This window comes from Entelurus aequoreus, linkage group LG24, assembly GCF_033978785.1.
Source record: "Entelurus aequoreus isolate RoL-2023_Sb linkage group LG24, RoL_Eaeq_v1.1, whole genome shotgun sequence".
In the NCBI taxonomy this organism is placed as follows: Eukaryota; Metazoa; Chordata; class Actinopteri; order Syngnathiformes; family Syngnathidae; genus Entelurus; species Entelurus aequoreus.
In genome coordinates this window covers 2,619,389-2,637,453 of record NC_084754.1, presented here as the reverse complement: position 1 = coordinate 2,637,453, position 18,065 = coordinate 2,619,389, and the positions used below count along the sequence as shown (strand labels likewise).

Sequence of the window (18,065 nt, the reverse complement as noted above, 5' to 3'; positions counted from 1 at the left end):
ATAGATAGAAAATCAACAATACTATTAAACCGTGGACATGTAAATACACGGTTAATGCTTTCCAGGCTGGCGAAGGTTAACAATGCTGTGCTAACGACGCCATTGAAGCTAACTTAGCAACTTAGCAACGGGACCTCACAGAGCTATGCTAAAAACATTAGCTCTCCACCTACGCCAGCCAGCCCTCATCTACTCATCAACACCCGTGCTCACCTGCGTTCCAGCGATCGGCAGAAGGACGAAGGACTTCACCCGATGCGTTTGGCGGCCCGGAGACGCAGGAAGTCAAGGTGAGGTCGGTGGCTAGCGCGGCTAGCGCTCCAACAAAGTCCTCCTGGTTGTGTTGCTGTAGTCCGCTGCTAATACACCGATCCCACCTACAACTGTCTTCTTTGCAGCCTTCATTGTTCATTAAACAAATTGCAAAAGTTGTCCAAAATACTGTGGAATTATGAAATGAAAACAGAGCTTTTTGTATAGGATTCTACGGGGTACCATAACTTCCGTTACTCTGACTTCGTCACGCGCATACGTCATCATACCGCGATGTTTCAGCCGGATATTTACCGGGAAGTTTTAAAAGTCACATTATAAGTTAACCCGGCCGTATTGGCATGTGTTGCAATGTTAAGATTTCATCATTGATATATAAACTATCTAGACTGCGTGGTCGCTAGTAGTGGCTTTCAGTAGGCCTTTAACGTTAACTCACACAAAAAAAGGTCTGACATATCAACCTAGTTCTTTCCAAGTGCTCCACTATCAAACATGTGATTAACTATTTGTTCCAGCATGATGTGAATTGTTAGTTTAATAGTCACAACTAGGGCTGCAACAACTAATCGATTAAAATCGATTATCAAAATAGTTGGCGATTAATTTAGTCATCGATTCGTTGGAACTATGCTATGCGCATGCGTGGAGGCTTTTTTTTTTTTTTCTTCTTTTTTTTCGGTAATTTTTTTGTTGTTTTTTTTTTCCGTTTTATAAACCTTTATTTATAAACTGCAACATTTATAAACCGCTGAGAAACAATAATCAAAATAAGTACAAAAACAGTACAAAACAGCGCCAGGGCGGCGGTGAGGCTACGTCTCATGAGGTGGCGTAAGCTAGCCAATGATGTGTCATGTGCAGCTCACGTGACGACGACGTCTCCTTTGTTGGAAACATTCGAAAAATGGCGCAGGAAAACACTACCAATAGTTTAGCGGAGAAACATCTTGAGGTTATTGCTTCAATGGAGAAAAGTGTACGACCTAAGTGGTCAAAAGTGTGGGAACACTTCACTTTAAAGTAAACTCAAATCAAGGGAGAGCATCATTCAGTCACTATGCAACACATAGCTGGAATAAACTTCCTGAAGATGTCAGACTCTCCCCAACTCTCACTACTTTTAAAACTAGACTGAAGACTTTTATGTTCACCTTAGCTTTCAGCTAAATCTTTTAATCTTTTAACTTTTAACGTCTGCACTGTTTTTATTTTTATTGTCTGCATTTTAATTTTGCTTTTATTTTCTTTCATTTCACTTTGTTGTCTGTGAAGCACTTTGAGTCTGCCCTGTGTATGAAAAGCGCTATACAAATAAAGTTGCCTTGCCTTGCCTTGCCTAAAGACTTCAAAGAAGAGCGTTTCCTGCAAAATGGCACGGAAGTACAACATTGCTTCAGGAGCACCTGAAGAAGAAACATGTTGCAGCCATGGATGAAGGGAAGAACTCACAGTACGTAACTTTTTAAGTCCATAGTGGCAACAAGCATGCATGAGTTCAGCTTTTTTGTGAGTAACATTAAGGTTATGCCTTTGTTGCAACGCGGGGCTGATAATGTGTCTCCGGCACATTTGACTCCGTCTTGAGAGAGAAAACGCACGGTTACCAATTTGGAAATAAACGTAACGGACAGAAATATCTCAGGTTGGTTTCATAATGGATCAATGTAGCCGGGCCGATAAAGCTATATAAATATATTTAGATTTGAGTGACGCTTTAGTATAACTAAACGTTATGAAGGTGCTGGAATATTTCATGCTATTATTCAGAGGCAGCCTAAAATGAATCCTTTATTATTCACAACAGAAACGTGTACAATATCTGATTCAGTTCTGATGAGTTACATTTCTGTGTTATTATTGGTGTATGCTGCACCACCAATGTCCACAACATGGTGCCAGTATGCTGGGTTTTTTCAATAAAATACTGGAAAGGATAGAAATGTAGTTTGTCTCTTTTATCCGATTATTAATCGATCAATCGAAGTAATAATCGACAGATTAATCGATTATCAAATTAATCGTTAGTTGCAGCCCTAGTCACAACTAGATTGGGTACCTTTCATATTTAAATCAAAACGGGTACCAGTACCTGGGAATCAATACCGAAACCCAAAAGGTACCATTATTTGTTTGGTACACATGTGGAATTTATTTTCTAATGGAATAGGGACGATACAGTTCATAGTTCCAAAACAATTACCGTATTTTTCTGAGTATAAGTCGCAGTTTTTTTCATAGTTGGGGGTGCGACTTATACACAGGAGCGACTTATGTGTGAAATGATTAACACATTAGCGTAAAATATCAAATAATATTATTGATGTCATTCACGTAAGAGACTAGACGTATAAGATTTCATGGGATTTAGCGATTAGGAGTGACAGATTGTTTGGTAAACGTATAGCATGTTCTATATGTTATAGTTATTTGAATGAATCTTACCATAATATGTTACGTTAACATACCAGTTGGTTATTTATGCCTCATATAACGTACACTTATTCAGCCTGTTGTTCACTATTCTTTAGACATTTTAAATTGCCTTTCAAATGTCTATTCTTGGTGTTGGCTTTTATCAAATAAATTTCCCCAAAAAATGCGACTTATATGTTTTTTTCCTTCTTTATTATGCATTTTCGGCCGGTGCGACTTATACTCCGGAGCGACTTATACTCTGAAAAATACGGTACATGATAAATGGGTTATACTTGTATAGCGCTTTTCTACCTTCAAGGTACTCGAAGCGCTTTGACACTATTTCCACATTCACACACTTGATGGCGGGAGCTGCCATGCAAGGCCCTAACCACCACCCATCAGGAGCAAGGGTGTCTTGCTCAAGGACACAACGGACGTGACAAGGTTGGTAGAAGGTGGGGATCGAACCAGGAACCCCAACTGCGCCACGCCATCCCCATTAATTAATGCAATCGAGGTGCTGTAACGAGTTTATAGCTGATGATTAATTCCAACTTTTGTCCCTAGAACAAGGGTCAGCAACCCGCGGCTCTTTAGCGCCGCCCTAGTGGCTCCCTGGAGCTTTTTCAAAAATGGAAAAAGATGGGGGCGGGGGGGAATATATTTGTTATTTTTTATACTGTTTCTGCAGGAGGACAAACATAACACAAACCTTCGTAATTGTTAGAAAGCCCACCGTTTAATATGTTTGTGTTTAGGCTTCACTGCCAGCGCCGTTTTGTCCTAATATTGGCGGTCCTTGAACTCACCGTAGTTGGGTTACGTGTACAACTTTCTCCGTCGCTGCCACAGAAAGACGTGTTTTAAGCCGCTTCTTCTTTTTGTCCACCAAACGTTTTATGCTGTGCTTGTATGGACAAAAGTGAACTTTGTGGATGTTATTGACTTGCGTGGAGTGCTAATAATCCATGCTAACATGCTGTTTAGGCTAGCTGTGTGTACATATTGCATCACTATGCCTCGTTTGTAGGTATATTTGAGTTCATCTGTATATAATAATAATAATAATAGATGAGATTTTATATAGCGCTTTTCTACTATTAGATACTCAAAGCGCTCACAGAGAGGTGGGAACCCATCATTCATTCACACCTGGCGGTGGTAAGCTACATTTGTAGCCACAGCTGCCCTGGGGTAGACTGATGGAAGCGAGGCTGCCAATTTGCGCCTACGGCCCCTCCGACCACCACCTATCCTTCATTCATCATTCATTCTATGTAATATTGGCTGCATTTCGGTTGTGTGCCATGTTGTTCCAGACTACAGCAAACGTTACCATGTTGTTCCAGACCACAGCAAACGTGACCCAGCTTGCAAAGATTGTAATAAATCCATTAGAATAAGACAGCCTGTCCTTTTCTTTAACTTGGGCACACACATCTATACCTTTGGCAGTTTTAAACCAGTCATTTCCAGGAGTTATCTAACGATCTGAGACACTAAATTAATGTGTTTGGGGCGGGGGCGTGGTTGGGGCGTGGCTAAGGCCGTGGTTAAGAGGAGAGTATATTTACAGCTAGAATTCACCAAATCAAGTATTTCATATATATATATATATATATATATATATATATATATATATATATATATATATATATATATATGTATGAAATACTTGACTTTCAGTGAATTCTAGCTATATATTTTTTTATTTTATTATACATATAAATAAAAGACATACTTGAATTTCAGTGTTCTGCAGGCTATCCAGTAGATGGCAGTATTGTCCTGTTTAAGAGTGTCACAACATTGCTGTTTACGGCAGACGAACTGCTTTACGGCAGACTAAACGTGACTGCTGTTGTTACCGCGCTGGGAGGACGTTAATGAAACTGCCTAACAATAAACCCACATAAGAAACCAAGAACTCTCTCTCCTTGTTGTGCACTCTACTCTCTAAAAGCCGTAGATGTTATGACGTCATTGGGCAGGCAAGCTGCTGGGAAAGCGGACGTGAGAACGGCTGTCCCCACTCAGGTCCGCATTGAGCTGGAGGGGGCGTGGCCTCCAGCTCCGGCTGAATACCGGGAGTTTGTCGGGAGAAAATCTCTGCTGGGAGGTTGTCGGGAGAGGCGCTGAATAACGGGATTCTCCCGCTAAAAACGGGAGGGTTGGCAAGTATGGTTTATGTGATGTCACGCAAATTCACTTTGTGTTGTCATACTGCTTCTAGTATCGATCGATATCTCTAAGAAAGCCCAGCCTGTAAGGTTAATGTGCATAATTTCATATTTTAGTTGCTCAGACAGTAATGCCTTTATACAAGTTTAGATTGGGGAATGGCGTTTTTATTTTTAATGGAGAAATACATTAATGACTCTTGTTTTCATGTTAGCAATTAAGTTCAGTAAATGAGCAGCGTCACCAGTCTGTGACTTGAAATTTCATCAATCACGATTTTATGAACATTTTGATTTAAAAGGGTAATACTGACCATTGGATGTTTTACCTACGGTTTATCATTACCGCGTTTACAGAAGTAGCTGCAAAAAAGGGCAAAAAAGTGTCCAATAAGAGTTGTACCAGTTCGTTGAAGGTGGGGTTGTCATGATTCCGCACCACCTTAGTCTTTCTCTTGGATCGCTGCTTGACGTCTGGTCTCAGACACGTGACCACGTAGGCGTCCGGATTAGAGCCGTTTGGCGCCTTCTGAAACGACAAGCCCCGTGCCGACTGTAAGTCACCTAGAAATCATCGTAATCTTGTTATTGGAACTTACGATGTTCTTGAGGTGTTTCACCAGGACGGAGAGCTTGCGGTCGGTGTAAGAAATGAAGAGCTGGATTTGAGGACAGTCTCCTGTAATGGAGTCAACGTACACATTTGACATTATTAACATCATTTTAATAAAATACTGTCAAATGTGGAGTTGCGCAATAGACAATGTAAATTTGGCCGACCATAGAGCTTTTATTGCCGGCGTAGTCACGTGACAATGCATGCAGGTGACACGTTCTAGCCGTGTCCCACATTTGACAGCAACAAGTTCTCAACACCATGTAGCTCAGAGCTGGGCAAATATTTGGACTCGGGGGCCACATTGAGAGAAAAAAAAAAGTGTCTGGGGGGGCCAATGTGTATGTGTGTAAAAATTATATATACCCTATTTTCCGCACTATAAGGCGCACCGCATTATAAGGCGCATAGAATAGACCAGACCTGGGCATTCTGCGGCCCGCAGGCCCTTTGTGCGTCCCAGTCCGGCCCGCGTGAGGCCAATTATAAATTACAAAATACATTTTAAAAAGTATCTATGTCGAGTGTGCAATACAACGGTGCTGCTTTTGTTTTGAAAATCGTTATTTGTATTACTTCCTTGTGGACGTATGCATGTGCGTAATGTGAACAGCTGCAATCACAAATTACAAAATAAAGTTGAAAAAAACATCTATGTCGTGCGCGCAATACAACTGTGCTGCTTTTATTTTGAAAAGTGTTATTCATGGGTGTGTGTCCGTGTGTGACCTGCGAGTGAAGGTGCACATGCAGCGACAAGTGATGCACGGTTTACACCCGAGACGCTAAAAAGAGAAAAGTTGATGAGGAATGGTGTGTTTTCAACAAGACATGGACTGCCAAGCAACGTTCCCTCTAAGGTGCGTGCCTGCACAATTGCGCACTGCTCAAGCGTCCGCTGCGCACAGCAAATATATGCCGCGCACCAAATCAAATCCCATCTGAATTCTAAACAAAATAAACATATTTATTCTGTGTATTTTAGCAATGCAACTTTGAGTGACAGTGACAACAAGCGGCCCTAACGGTGTTCGTCAACACCGTTCAATTATTGTAACGTCTATCGAGATGCTTCGAGGCCAGGAATTATATCCATCACTTTATTGAACAAAACTGTTTATATTCGGACATAACCACACCAAAAACATGAATAAAACACTTCAATCTCGAAAAACTAGTCATCTTCTGCCGTACAAACCAGGCCAAAACCAACTTGTCATCTGTCACCAACACGCATAGCACTAAACCACTGGTGCGTTTATGGCCACACAAAAAGTCGGACAACTCAAACACCACACAAAGTTACACTATGACTCCTCAGTCATACGTGTGCTTATTTTACTGTCATTTATTATTAATGTTAATTTATTTATACAAGTCATGGAATGCTGTTACACACACTATGTTGAAGTACTACTATTATTATTAATTATTATTATTATTATTTATGTTACGGTATATATCAAAAATAATATTGAGCAAAATTTAATTGAAATATTGTCGATGTGGCCCTCCAGCAGTGCTTGGGTTGCTCATGCGGCCCCCGGTAAAAATTAATTGCCCACCCCTGGAATAGACGCTACAGTAGAGGCTGGGGTTACGTTGTGCATCCCGTAGTTGCGAGACCTGTTGTGGCTCAATATTGGTCCATATATAAGGCGCACCGGATTATAAGGCGCACTGTCAGCTTTTGAGAAAACTGGAGGTTTTTAGGTGCGCCTTATAGTGCGGAAAATACGGTACACATTTAGCTGTAAAAACCTGCTGTACAGTATGTGTGTTTGGGTCCCGTTTTTCCAGGAACACTAATACCAAAAGTCACAATGTCCGATAGAGTTCTAAAAACAGATCACCTCAAAAAAACGTAATGGAATTTTACTGTTTTTTACTGAATGGGACACCCAAAATGTACATGAAAATAAAGAAAGTGGGATTTACAATATTAACTATGAACAATAAAACACTGAATATTAACAACATATGAACGTCGCTCCTCTTTTACTTCTCAGACCAAGCAAAACTCATTTAAAATTAAAAAAAAACAGCAAAATATGAGGGCAAAGGGTAATAAACACCTACAATATGATATATTGTCACGTAAAAATCTGCTTCCGCATCTGTTTCGGACACAGGCGTTTCAGGCTGGCTGCTCTGAAAACAAACCCCGCCCACTCTGCTTTGTTCCTGGTCTGAGCTGCTGTGACCTAGATCAGTGGTTCTCAAATGGGGGTACGCGTACCCCTGGGGGTACTTGAAGGTATGCCAAGGGCAGGGGTCAACAACCTTTTTAAAACCAAGAGCTACTTCTTGGGTAGTGATTAATGCGAAGGGCTACCAGTTTTATACACACTTAAATAAATTGCCAGAAATAGCCAATTTGCTCAATTTACCTTTAACTCTATGTTATTATTAATAATTAATGATATTTACACTTAATTGAACGGTTTAAAAGAGGAGAAATCATGAAAAAAATGACAATTAAAATTTGAAACATGGTTTATCTTCAATTTCGACTCTTTAAATTCAACCGAAAAAAAGAAGAGAAAAACTAGCTAATTGGAATCTTTTTGAAAAAATTAAAAAAAGAATTCATGGAACATCATTAGTAATTTTTCCCGATTAAGATTCATTTTAGAATTTTGATGACATGTTTTAAATAGGTTCAAATCCAATCTACACTTTGTTAGAATATATAACAAATTGAACCAAGCTATATTTCTAACAAAGACAAATCATTATTTCTTCTACATTTTCCAGAACAAAAATTTTAAAAGAAATTCAAAAGACTTTGAAATAAGATTTAAATTTGATTCTACAGATTTTCTAGATTTGCCAGAATATTTTTTTTAAATTTTAATCATAATAAGTTTGAAGAAATATTTCACAAATATTCTTCGTCGAAAAAACAGAAGCTAAAATGAAGAATTAAATTAAAATGTGTTTATTATTCTTTACAATAAAAAAAATAAATTTACTTGAACATTGATTTACATTGTCAGGAAATAAGAGGAAGGAATTTAAAAGGTAAAAAGGTATATGTGTTTAAAAATCCTAAAATCATTTTTAAGGTTGTATTTTTTCTCTAAAATTGTCTTTCTGAAAGTTATAAGAAGCAAAGTAAAAAAAAAAAAAAAATTTATTTAAACAAGTGAAGACCAAGTCTTTAAAATATTTTCTTGGATTTTCAAATTCTATTTGAGTTTTGTCTCTCTTAGAATTAAAAATGTCGGGCAAAGCGAGACCAGCTTGCTAGTAAATAAATAAAATTTAAAAAATAGAGGCTGCAATTTGAGCTATTTTTAGAACAGGCCAGCGGGCTACTCATCAGGGGCCGTACTTATCAAGCTTCTTAGAATGACTCCTAAGAAGTCTGCTAAGAGTTGACTTAAGAGTAAATAAATTCTTCGCTGAAAGCTGCACTTAAAAGTTAGTTATCAAGCGTCTTACTCACACTTTCAGCGAAGTGTAGGACTGAATCTTAAGTGTCACACTCAGAGCTGAATTACGACATTACTATGTGCCGTAAACGGAATTTTAGGTGACGTCATTTCTGTGTCCATAGAAATGACCAATCACGGAAGGGAATCCGTTGTCTAAGAATAAAGAAATATCTTAGAAATATTTAAGTGGACAATGGGAGTGTATATTTTGATAATAAACTACAAAATAATACAAAACAAACAAACAATATTGGCAATGAATCAAAAATAAATGTTTCCTTTTTGTTGCACCTTTCCTGCTTCCTGCTCCCAGACCGTAACAAAGAGGCAGGGGAGACACTTCTCCAGGATGTATGCTCGGGGCAACACCCTTCACTTTACCCGGCAGTGGGTCTCCACAGCGGACGACTTTAGAGTGAATGATGAGTCCGGCGATTAGTTGCAAATCTTGCTTTATTGATTGCTTGCACACAGCCAATCCAACACAAAACAAACTAGTCCCCGCTCGCACTCACAATACCGCTCCCTCTCTCTCTCGCCCACACACTCACTGACGTCACTCACCTCACATGCTGTCACCTAGCGTATGTGTGTGCCACACACATACGCTACACTCATAACATTTTCTTTCCAATTCATTAATTAGGCAACTAATTTGAAACTGGTGTGGGTGGCTCTATATATACTAGTCCACTGCAGCCACATGCAGAAATCAACAAGGAATCGAAAATTATTAAATCTGTGACAAAAATAATACCCGCTCTGTCTAAACGATACCGTTTGATCAGCTCCTCGTCATCAAACAAAGATGAACGTTCGCGCACGTCTCTCTCGCCTCAGTGCCATCCCCTGCTGGCAACTCCTAACCACTTAAGACACCTCTGAAGGTCTCTTAAATATCGTGGAGAGTAGGAGTGATTCTTAGACTTAAGAACGTTGATAAAAAGCTTTTATTCTTAAGTTTGAGAGTAGGACTACATTTCGCAAATTTTCAGGACTTAAGTGTAAAATGGCACTCTAAGAAGCTTGATAAGTACGGCCCCTGATCCTTACGGGCTACCTGGTGCCCCTGGCCAAGGGGTACGTGAGATTTTTTTTAAATATTCTAAAAATAGCAACAATTCAAAAATCCTTTATAAATATATTTATTGAATAATACATCAACAAAATATGAATGTAAGTTCATAAACTCAGTGAAGCACAAGCTCAGGTTTCTCACTAAAATGTCTGTCAAAAAGAAGTGTGAAAAGAAATGCAACAATGCTATATTCAGTGTTGACAGCTAGATTTTTTGTGGACATGTTCCATAAATATTGATGTTAAAGATTTATTTTTTTGTGAAGAAATGTTTAGAATGAAGTTCATGAATCCAGATGGATCTCTATTACAATCCCCAAAGAGGGCACTTTAAGTTGATGATTACTTCTATGTGTAGAAATCTTTATTTATAATTGAATCACTTGTTTATTTTTCAACAAGTTTTTAGTTATTTTTATATATTTTTTTCCAAATAGTTCAAGAAAGACCACAACAAATGAGCAATATTTTTGCACTGTTATACAATTTAATAAATCAGAAACTGATGACATAGTGCTGTATTTTACTTCTTTATCTCTTTTTTTCAACCAAAAATGCTTTGCTCTGATTAGGGGGTACTTGAATTAAAAAAATGTTCACAGGGGGTACATCACTGAAAAAAGGGTGAGAACCACTGACCTAGATTACCGTAATAACTCCTATAACACCCAAAAGCGCAGATTTTGACCATTGAAATACTTTCTATAGTTCAAGACTTTTAAAAACTGCACTGCACATCCTAATGGCGGCGACAGTTTTGATGTTAAAGATCTAAAAAAGTAAAATAGAACGTCCGGCGGGCTGGTTTGAAAATCTAAACGGGCCGTATTTTGCCCAGGTCTGATGTAGCGTTTTCGCTAGCGGCTAATGTGCCCCACACCATTATCACTCACGCCGAGAATACAAGAAAGCCAATCCAACCGCTAAGTTAGCTCTCTTGAAAGTAAAGCTGGGTGGGCTGATTGATACAAATATGGACAGTAACGACACAGAGTATAGTAAAAGTTCAAGTACCAATGATTGTCACACACACACACTAGGTGTGGCGAAATTATTCTCTGCATTTGACCCATCACCCTTTTTCACCCCCTGGGAGGTGAGGGGAGCAGTGAGCAGCAGCAACTGTTTTTTAAGTTAATATGCGAATTTCCAGACTATTTTCCGAGGTAGAAAATATCACCTTGTGTACCCCCGATGGTTTCAAAACCAACAATTATCTCTGTAAAGACAATTCTTCGTATGGTTTGTGTGTGTGTGTGTGTGTGTGTGTGTGTGTGTGTGTGTGTGTGTGTGTGTGTGTGTGTGTGTGTGTGTGTGTGTGTGTGTGTGTGTGTGTGTGTGTGTGTGTGTGTGTGTGTGTGTGTGTGTGTGGAAAATCACCTGTTGCCACATTTCCTTGAATATCCCTTTGGGGTCCGTCCAAAAACAAGCTGCACACAAATTCATTCTGGAAGCAAAGAGTTGTGATGGTTTGTAACAGCATCAAGGAGCGCAGCGAGAGAGAATATCAACACAACTCACTCCCTTGCAAGGTCCTTCAAAAAGCTGTTTAAGGTATTTATTCAACTGAGACACCTTTCTGCTTGCTGTGAATGTCATCATATACCAGGAAGGGAACCTAGAAGAGTAAACAAAAAGGTAAGTACGTCGCAGTCAATGTATTTATTATAGCTACAATGCTAATAATTAGCATGATAACACCAGAAAAGAAGTAGATACATGTATTTGTATTTTTATTAGAGATGTCCGATAATGGCTTTTTTGCCGATATCCGATGTTCCGATATTGTCCAACTCTTAATTACCGATTCCGATATCAACCGATACTGATAAATACAGTCGTGGAATGAACACATTATTGTGCCTAATTTTGTAGTGATGCCCCGCTGGATGCATTAAACAATGTAACAAGGTTTTCCAAAATAAATAAACTCAAGTTATGGAAAAAAATGCCAACATGGCACTGCCATATTTATTATTGAAGTCACAAAGTGCATTCTTTTATTTAACATGCTTTAAAACTCCCTGAGAGAGCACGAGGAGGTTGAGGTGGGCGTGGTTGGGGGGGGGGGGGGGGGTTAGCGGGGGGTGTATATTGTAGCGTCCCGGAAGAGTTAGTGCTGCAAGGGGTTCTGGGTATTTTTTCTGTTGTGTTTACGTTGTGTTACGGTGCGGATGTTCTCCCGAAATGTGTTTGTCATTCTTGTTTGGTGTGGGTTCACAGTGTGGCGCATATTTGTAACAGTGTTAAAGTTGTTTACACGTCCACCCTCAGTGTGACCTGTATGGCTGTTGACCAAATGTGCCTTGCATTCCCTTGTGTGTGTGACAGGCCGTAGATATTATGTGACTGGGCCGGCACGCAAAGGCAGTGCCTTTAAGGCACGCCCCCAATATTGTTGTCCGGGTGGAAATCGGGAGAAATTCGGGAGAATGGTTGCCCCGGGAGATTTTCGGGAGGGGCACTGAAATTCGGGAGTCTCCCGGGAAAATCGGGAGGGTAGGCAAGTATGACTGGGAGACGCAACTGCTCTGTACTTCTCCCTACGTCCGTGTACCACTACGTACAGCGGCGTTTTAAAAAGTCATACATTTTACTTTTTGAAACCGATACCGATAATTTCCGATATTACATTTTAAAGCATTTATCGGCCGATAATATCGGCACATCTCTAATGTTTATATTAGCAAACAAGCTTACAATCACCAATAGTAGACGGATTTGTGTTATGACTCACTGAGGCAGAGTGGACTCTATAAAGTGTTTCAGCAGCTGCTTGTGGATCATCTCAAAGTCCTCAAATGTCATTTCACTATAGACAAAGCCATCATCAATGGTCACTTTCAGATAATAGATCTGGAAGGAAAAAAAATAAGCATCAATATTAAATCGGTGGTGCAGAGTTGGGGTTGTCAACACCTTGAGGGAAAACATTTTAAAAACCTTGCAGGGCTGGTCGATCCCATTTTTCAGTTCAGTTCAGTTTTTGCCCTTTTAAAGTCGTGTAAAAGGAGTTTTGTATCCACAAAGAGTGAATGAAGGCAACTGCACTCGTCTTGTTTGTTGAAGATGTTTCCGCCTTTTTGGATTACATGACCATTATAATGTCCGACAATCTGCACACATTTTTGTACCCTTTGACTACAAATGTACCGTATTTTTCGGACCATAGGGCGCACCGGATTAAAAGGCGCACTGCCGATGAGCGGGTCTACTCAGGTCTGTTCTCATACAAAAGGCGCACCGGATTATAAGGCGCATAATGCAGATCCCAAATACAGATCAGCAGGTACCAGAAGGTAAGAAAAGTTGTTTTTGCATAATATTGCGAAACAAAACGCCAGATAATATGTCTTACCTTATACACACACCATAATAATACTCCTATGTTGAATGCGTTGACAATCCATCAAGCGGTGCGGCTTCATAGCTTACCGAAGTCGTACTAAAAACATTTTGACAGATTTTTGAGCGCCGTGTGTAATGTTCTATATTCTCAATGGAACATTTAAAGTTTTGGTGTTGTTTACTGGCGCCATCTTGCAGTTTACACGTACCTCTTATGTGTGACTGCCATCTACTGGTCACACTTATCATCACACCATGTACCAAATAAAATTGCTTCGAGGTCGGTAAGCACAACCAGAATTATGCCGTACATTAGGCGCACCGGGTTATAAGGCGCACTGTTGATTTTTGAGAAAATGAAAGGATTTTAACTGCGCCTTATAGTCCAAAAAATACGGTAATTAGATGCTCGGGTTTTGGAGTATTATGAATACATGGAAAATAAACTGTTCAATAATCGACTTTTTCGCGCAAAATAAAATGAATATAAATATTTCTTGCTTACTTAAAAAAAATTAAAATAAACATTTTTATCCATCCTGCTTAGCTTGAAACAGTATAAATTCAGTGTGCTGCTTTATGATAGAGCAGGTCTACAATTTTTATCACTATAAAAACTACTTTAACTCTAAAAATAAAGGAGAGGTGAGACATTTGTTTGTAATTTATAAGACCGGAAGCCCATGTTCTCTCAAAAAGTGTGGCCATGGTATCTATGCTATATTGTGATCATTTGAAGCATAATATCAGAATTTAATATATAAAAAACATTGAGGGCCTGATTTACTAAAGATTTGCATGTACCACAACCATGAATTGATTAACGTGGACCCCGACTTAAACAAGTGGAAAAACTTATTCGGGTGTTACCATTTAGTGGTCAATTGTACGGAATATGTACTGTACTGTGCAATCTACTAATAAAAGTTTCAATCAATCAATCAAACGTGCAAACTTGATAGCACACACGCAAAACTGACCTACTAAATGGGTGCTAAGTGGATTGTGTCACATAAGTGGAATAAGGCGTTCAATCGATTTTGCGTCTCTGTATTCATTAAAATGCAAAATATATGCTGATCATCAAAACGCCCACAATACTGGGAGGAAAAAATTTAAATATAAATACTTTAGCACACTCATCACCATTTTCGAGCAATATTTTGCATTTTTATTTCGCACAGGTGAGAGGGATGTGTAAACTAACAGTTCCACACAAGGCTGCAAGATCAGTGCTCGGACAATGGACAGACGAAAACCCTCCATCTTACATGTATGTGTCAACAGTTTGCATGATCACAAATTTAAAAAAAATATTGGAAATATCATCTATACAGCAACATCATTTTATAATTTTATAGCTGCTGGAGGACTCAACGGGCTGATTAAAACAAATTAGATTGATGCCTTTTGGTGTCCTTAGGACTTTTACCACATGGAATATATTATTGAAATATTTCTTATATGAATAAAACGTTTTTATATATGCATTTTTTGGCCTGTTGAGCAGAGTAAGTGCAGCCTCTCTTCAATGAGCGCATCTGGTGGTAAAAAAAAGAAAAAAGAAAGCGTTTTCAATGTAGATCCAAAGCACGACTGCTTCTAAAATGCCCATAAAAAGTGGTACATGTCTCCTGCTTGAATGAAAACATAGTAAAACGCCACAGGTAGGAGCACGACAACATGAATGTGCAGTAAATGAGAGGGTCTCCGTGGTGATGCCCATTATAGTACACAAAAGGCGGTCTGCACCACTTTTCAATTGCACAAGCAGTCTTAGTAAATCACATGCAACACGCCCACTAATACTACACGCTATTTTATAGATTGCACATGCTGTGTAGCGTGAGGTATTTCGATATTAGTGGATCAGGCCCTATTTGCTTAGATACGCAAATAGTGTTTTGGGGGCAAGACATTGTTATGACAACAAGAGAGCAGACGCTAAATGACACATCTAAAAAAAGTGAGCTAGCTATGTATCTTCTAGACGTGATCGCCACATGTAACTCAGACAAAAACGATGTCCGAACTTCCCCATTTGTCCTTTTTTTTACAGAAAAATGTCACTGTGGTAAAATGTCACATTTGGAGTCTGATTGTCAGAAGCTAGCTCTTGCTAGCTGCTGCCAGGCCGAGGAGGTTTGACAGCCAAGGCAAAAAGATTAAAAAGATGCCAGAAAAGTCAACCTGCAATAAGTTTGAGCAATCAGGCATCGATTGGGTTAGAGCAGGGGTCACCAACCTTTTTGAAAGCAAGAGCTACTTCTTGAGTACTGATTAATGCGAAGGGCTACCAGTTTGATACACACTTAAATAAATTGCCAGAAATAGCCAATTTGCTCAATTTACCTTTAACTCTATGTTATTATTAATAATTAATGATATTTACACTTAATTGAACGGTTTAAAGGAGGAGAAAACACGAAAAAAAATGACAATTAAATTTTGAAACATAGTTTATCTTCAATTTCGACTCTTTAAAATTCAAAATTCAACCGAAAAAAAGAAGAGAAAAACTAGCTAATTCGAATCTTTTTGAAAAAATTAAAAAAATAATTTATGGAACATCATTAGTAATTTTTCCTGATTAAGATTAATTTTAGAATTTTGATGGCATGTTTTAAATAGGTTAAAATCCAATCTGCACTTTGTTAGAATATATAACAAATTGGACCAAGCTATATTTCTAACAAAGACAAATCATTATTTCTTCTAGATTTTCCAGAACAAAAATTTTAAAAGAAATTCAAAAGACTTTGAAATAAGATTTAAATTTGATTCTACAGATTTTCTAGATTTGCCAGAATATTTTTTTTGAATTTTAATCATAATAAGTTTGAAGAAATATTTCACAAATATTCTTTGTCAAAAAAATAGAAGCTAAAATGAAGAATTAAATTAAAATGTATTTATTATTCTTTACAATAAAAAAATAAATTTACTTGAACATTGATTTAAATTGTCAGGAAAGAAGAGGAGGGAATTTAAAAGGTAAAAAGGTATATGTGTTTAAAAATCCTAAAATCATTTTTAAAGTTGTATTTTTTCTCTAAAATTGTCTTTCTAAAAGTTATAAGAAGCAAAGTAAAAAAAGTAATGAATTTATTTAAACAAGTGAAGACCAAGTCTTTAAAATATTTTCTTGGATTTTCAAATTCTATTTGAGTTTTGTCTCTCTTAGAATTAAAAATGTCGGACAAAGCGAGACCAGCTTGCTAGTAAATAAATACAATTTAAAAAATAGAGGCAGCTCACTGGTAAGTGCTGCTATTTGAGCTATTTTTAGAACAGGCCAGCGGGCTACTCATCTGGTCCTTACGGGCTACCTGGTGCCCGCGGGCACCGCGTTGGTGACCCCTGGGTTAGACTTAGCTTGCAGCAAACCGGTATCAAATGATGGAATCTATTGATATTCTACCATTTTTGTATTTTTACAATAATACAAATACGGGACAAAGAGCATCCCTTGACAGCTCAATACAATCATCAATAAACACGGGAGGATTCTGTTCAGCAAGGGACGGTCGGCAGCCCTATTTACAAAACAAATAGGAGGTCAAAGAAAAATCTGCGCAGCCTCACCACCACTTTGTCCTTGATGCTGTGGTCATGGATGACAGCATCTTGGATGTTGGTGCTGGAAGCAGGAACGCCATCACTGATTTGTGGTCCGTGTTTCTTCCCTTGGGCCATGCTGTGTGTGAGGAAGTTTAATTTGGCCGCAACACTACCCATGCTCTCCTTGATCTTCCTAAACCATGAACACAGTGGATTAATACAATGTAGTATTCAGGAGCATTTTGGAATGAATATGGTGACATTTTAAGATTCTTCCACAATGTGTGCTGTGTAGGGGTGTAACGGTACACAAATTTTGCTCCATACCTCTCTATTTCGTTCTTAAAGTTGAAGAAACTCCCTGTGTTTGTGGATTGAGACAAGTAACGTGCGTGTGCGTGTTTCAATGCGTTCAATTACTTTGTAAAGTAGGACGTGGCTTCCAGGTCCGTGTTGTTAGGTCTGAGGTTGTTCTGGACGTAATGCAGGTCGTTAGTATCCTTCAGTTCTGCCATTCCTGCACTGATCATCTGCGGACAACACACACCAACGGAAAACAGGTTTTATTAACTTCTTGTTTTGATCATCGTAAGTTGGCTGTATTAATGTAAAACTACTGTTGTAGATTTTTTTTTATTCTGGTTATTCTGCAAAGCTAATAGTAATTTTTCGTATTAGTGTAGTATATTCCGTTTTGGTTAATAATAGGTTTGTGTTTTTCATACCTCCTATTGTTATCTGTTTGTAATTTCACTTGATCAAGCATTTTTTTAACATTCCATACCACAAACTATAAAAGTACCGTATTTTTTGGACCATAGGGCGCACCGGATTATAAGGCACACTGTCGATGAGCAGGTCTATTCAGGTCTATTTTCATATAAAGTAGGGATGTCCGATAATGGCTTTTTGCCGATATCCGATATGCCGATATTGTCCAACTCTTTAATTACCAATACCGATATCAACCGATACCGATATCAACCGATATATACAGTCGTGGAATTAACACATTATTATGCCTCATGTGGACAACCAGGTATGGTGAAGATAAGGTACTTTTTAAAAAAATGAATCAAATAAAATAAGAAATAAATTAAAAACATTTTCTTGAATAAAAAAGAAAGTAAAACAATATAAAAACAGTTA

The 18,065-nt window shown here is 38.4% G+C and overlaps 1 protein-coding gene across 10 annotated transcripts in view; it reads right to left on the bottom strand.

The window, feature by feature from the left end:
- Nucleotides 1-18,065, bottom strand: part of pik3c2g (phosphatidylinositol-4-phosphate 3-kinase catalytic subunit type 2 gamma) — a 94,590-nt gene that overhangs the window by 1,328 nt on the left and 75,197 nt on the right. For all 10 annotated transcript variants that reach the window (XM_062035623.1, XM_062035626.1, XM_062035625.1 and 7 more), the window contains 7 exons: nt 17,337-17,446; nt 16,941-17,109; nt 12,745-12,863; nt 11,529-11,625; nt 11,388-11,454; nt 5,474-5,553; nt 5,278-5,403 (listed from right to left, as the gene is read on the bottom strand). In XM_062035623.1, coding sequence (XP_061891607.1) covers nt 5,278-5,403; nt 5,474-5,553; nt 11,388-11,454; nt 11,529-11,625; nt 12,745-12,863; nt 16,941-17,109; nt 17,337-17,446 — 768 coding nt within the window. The remainder of the gene's footprint in view (nt 1-5,277; nt 5,404-5,473; nt 5,554-11,387; nt 11,455-11,528; nt 11,626-12,744; nt 12,864-16,940; nt 17,110-17,336; nt 17,447-18,065) is intronic.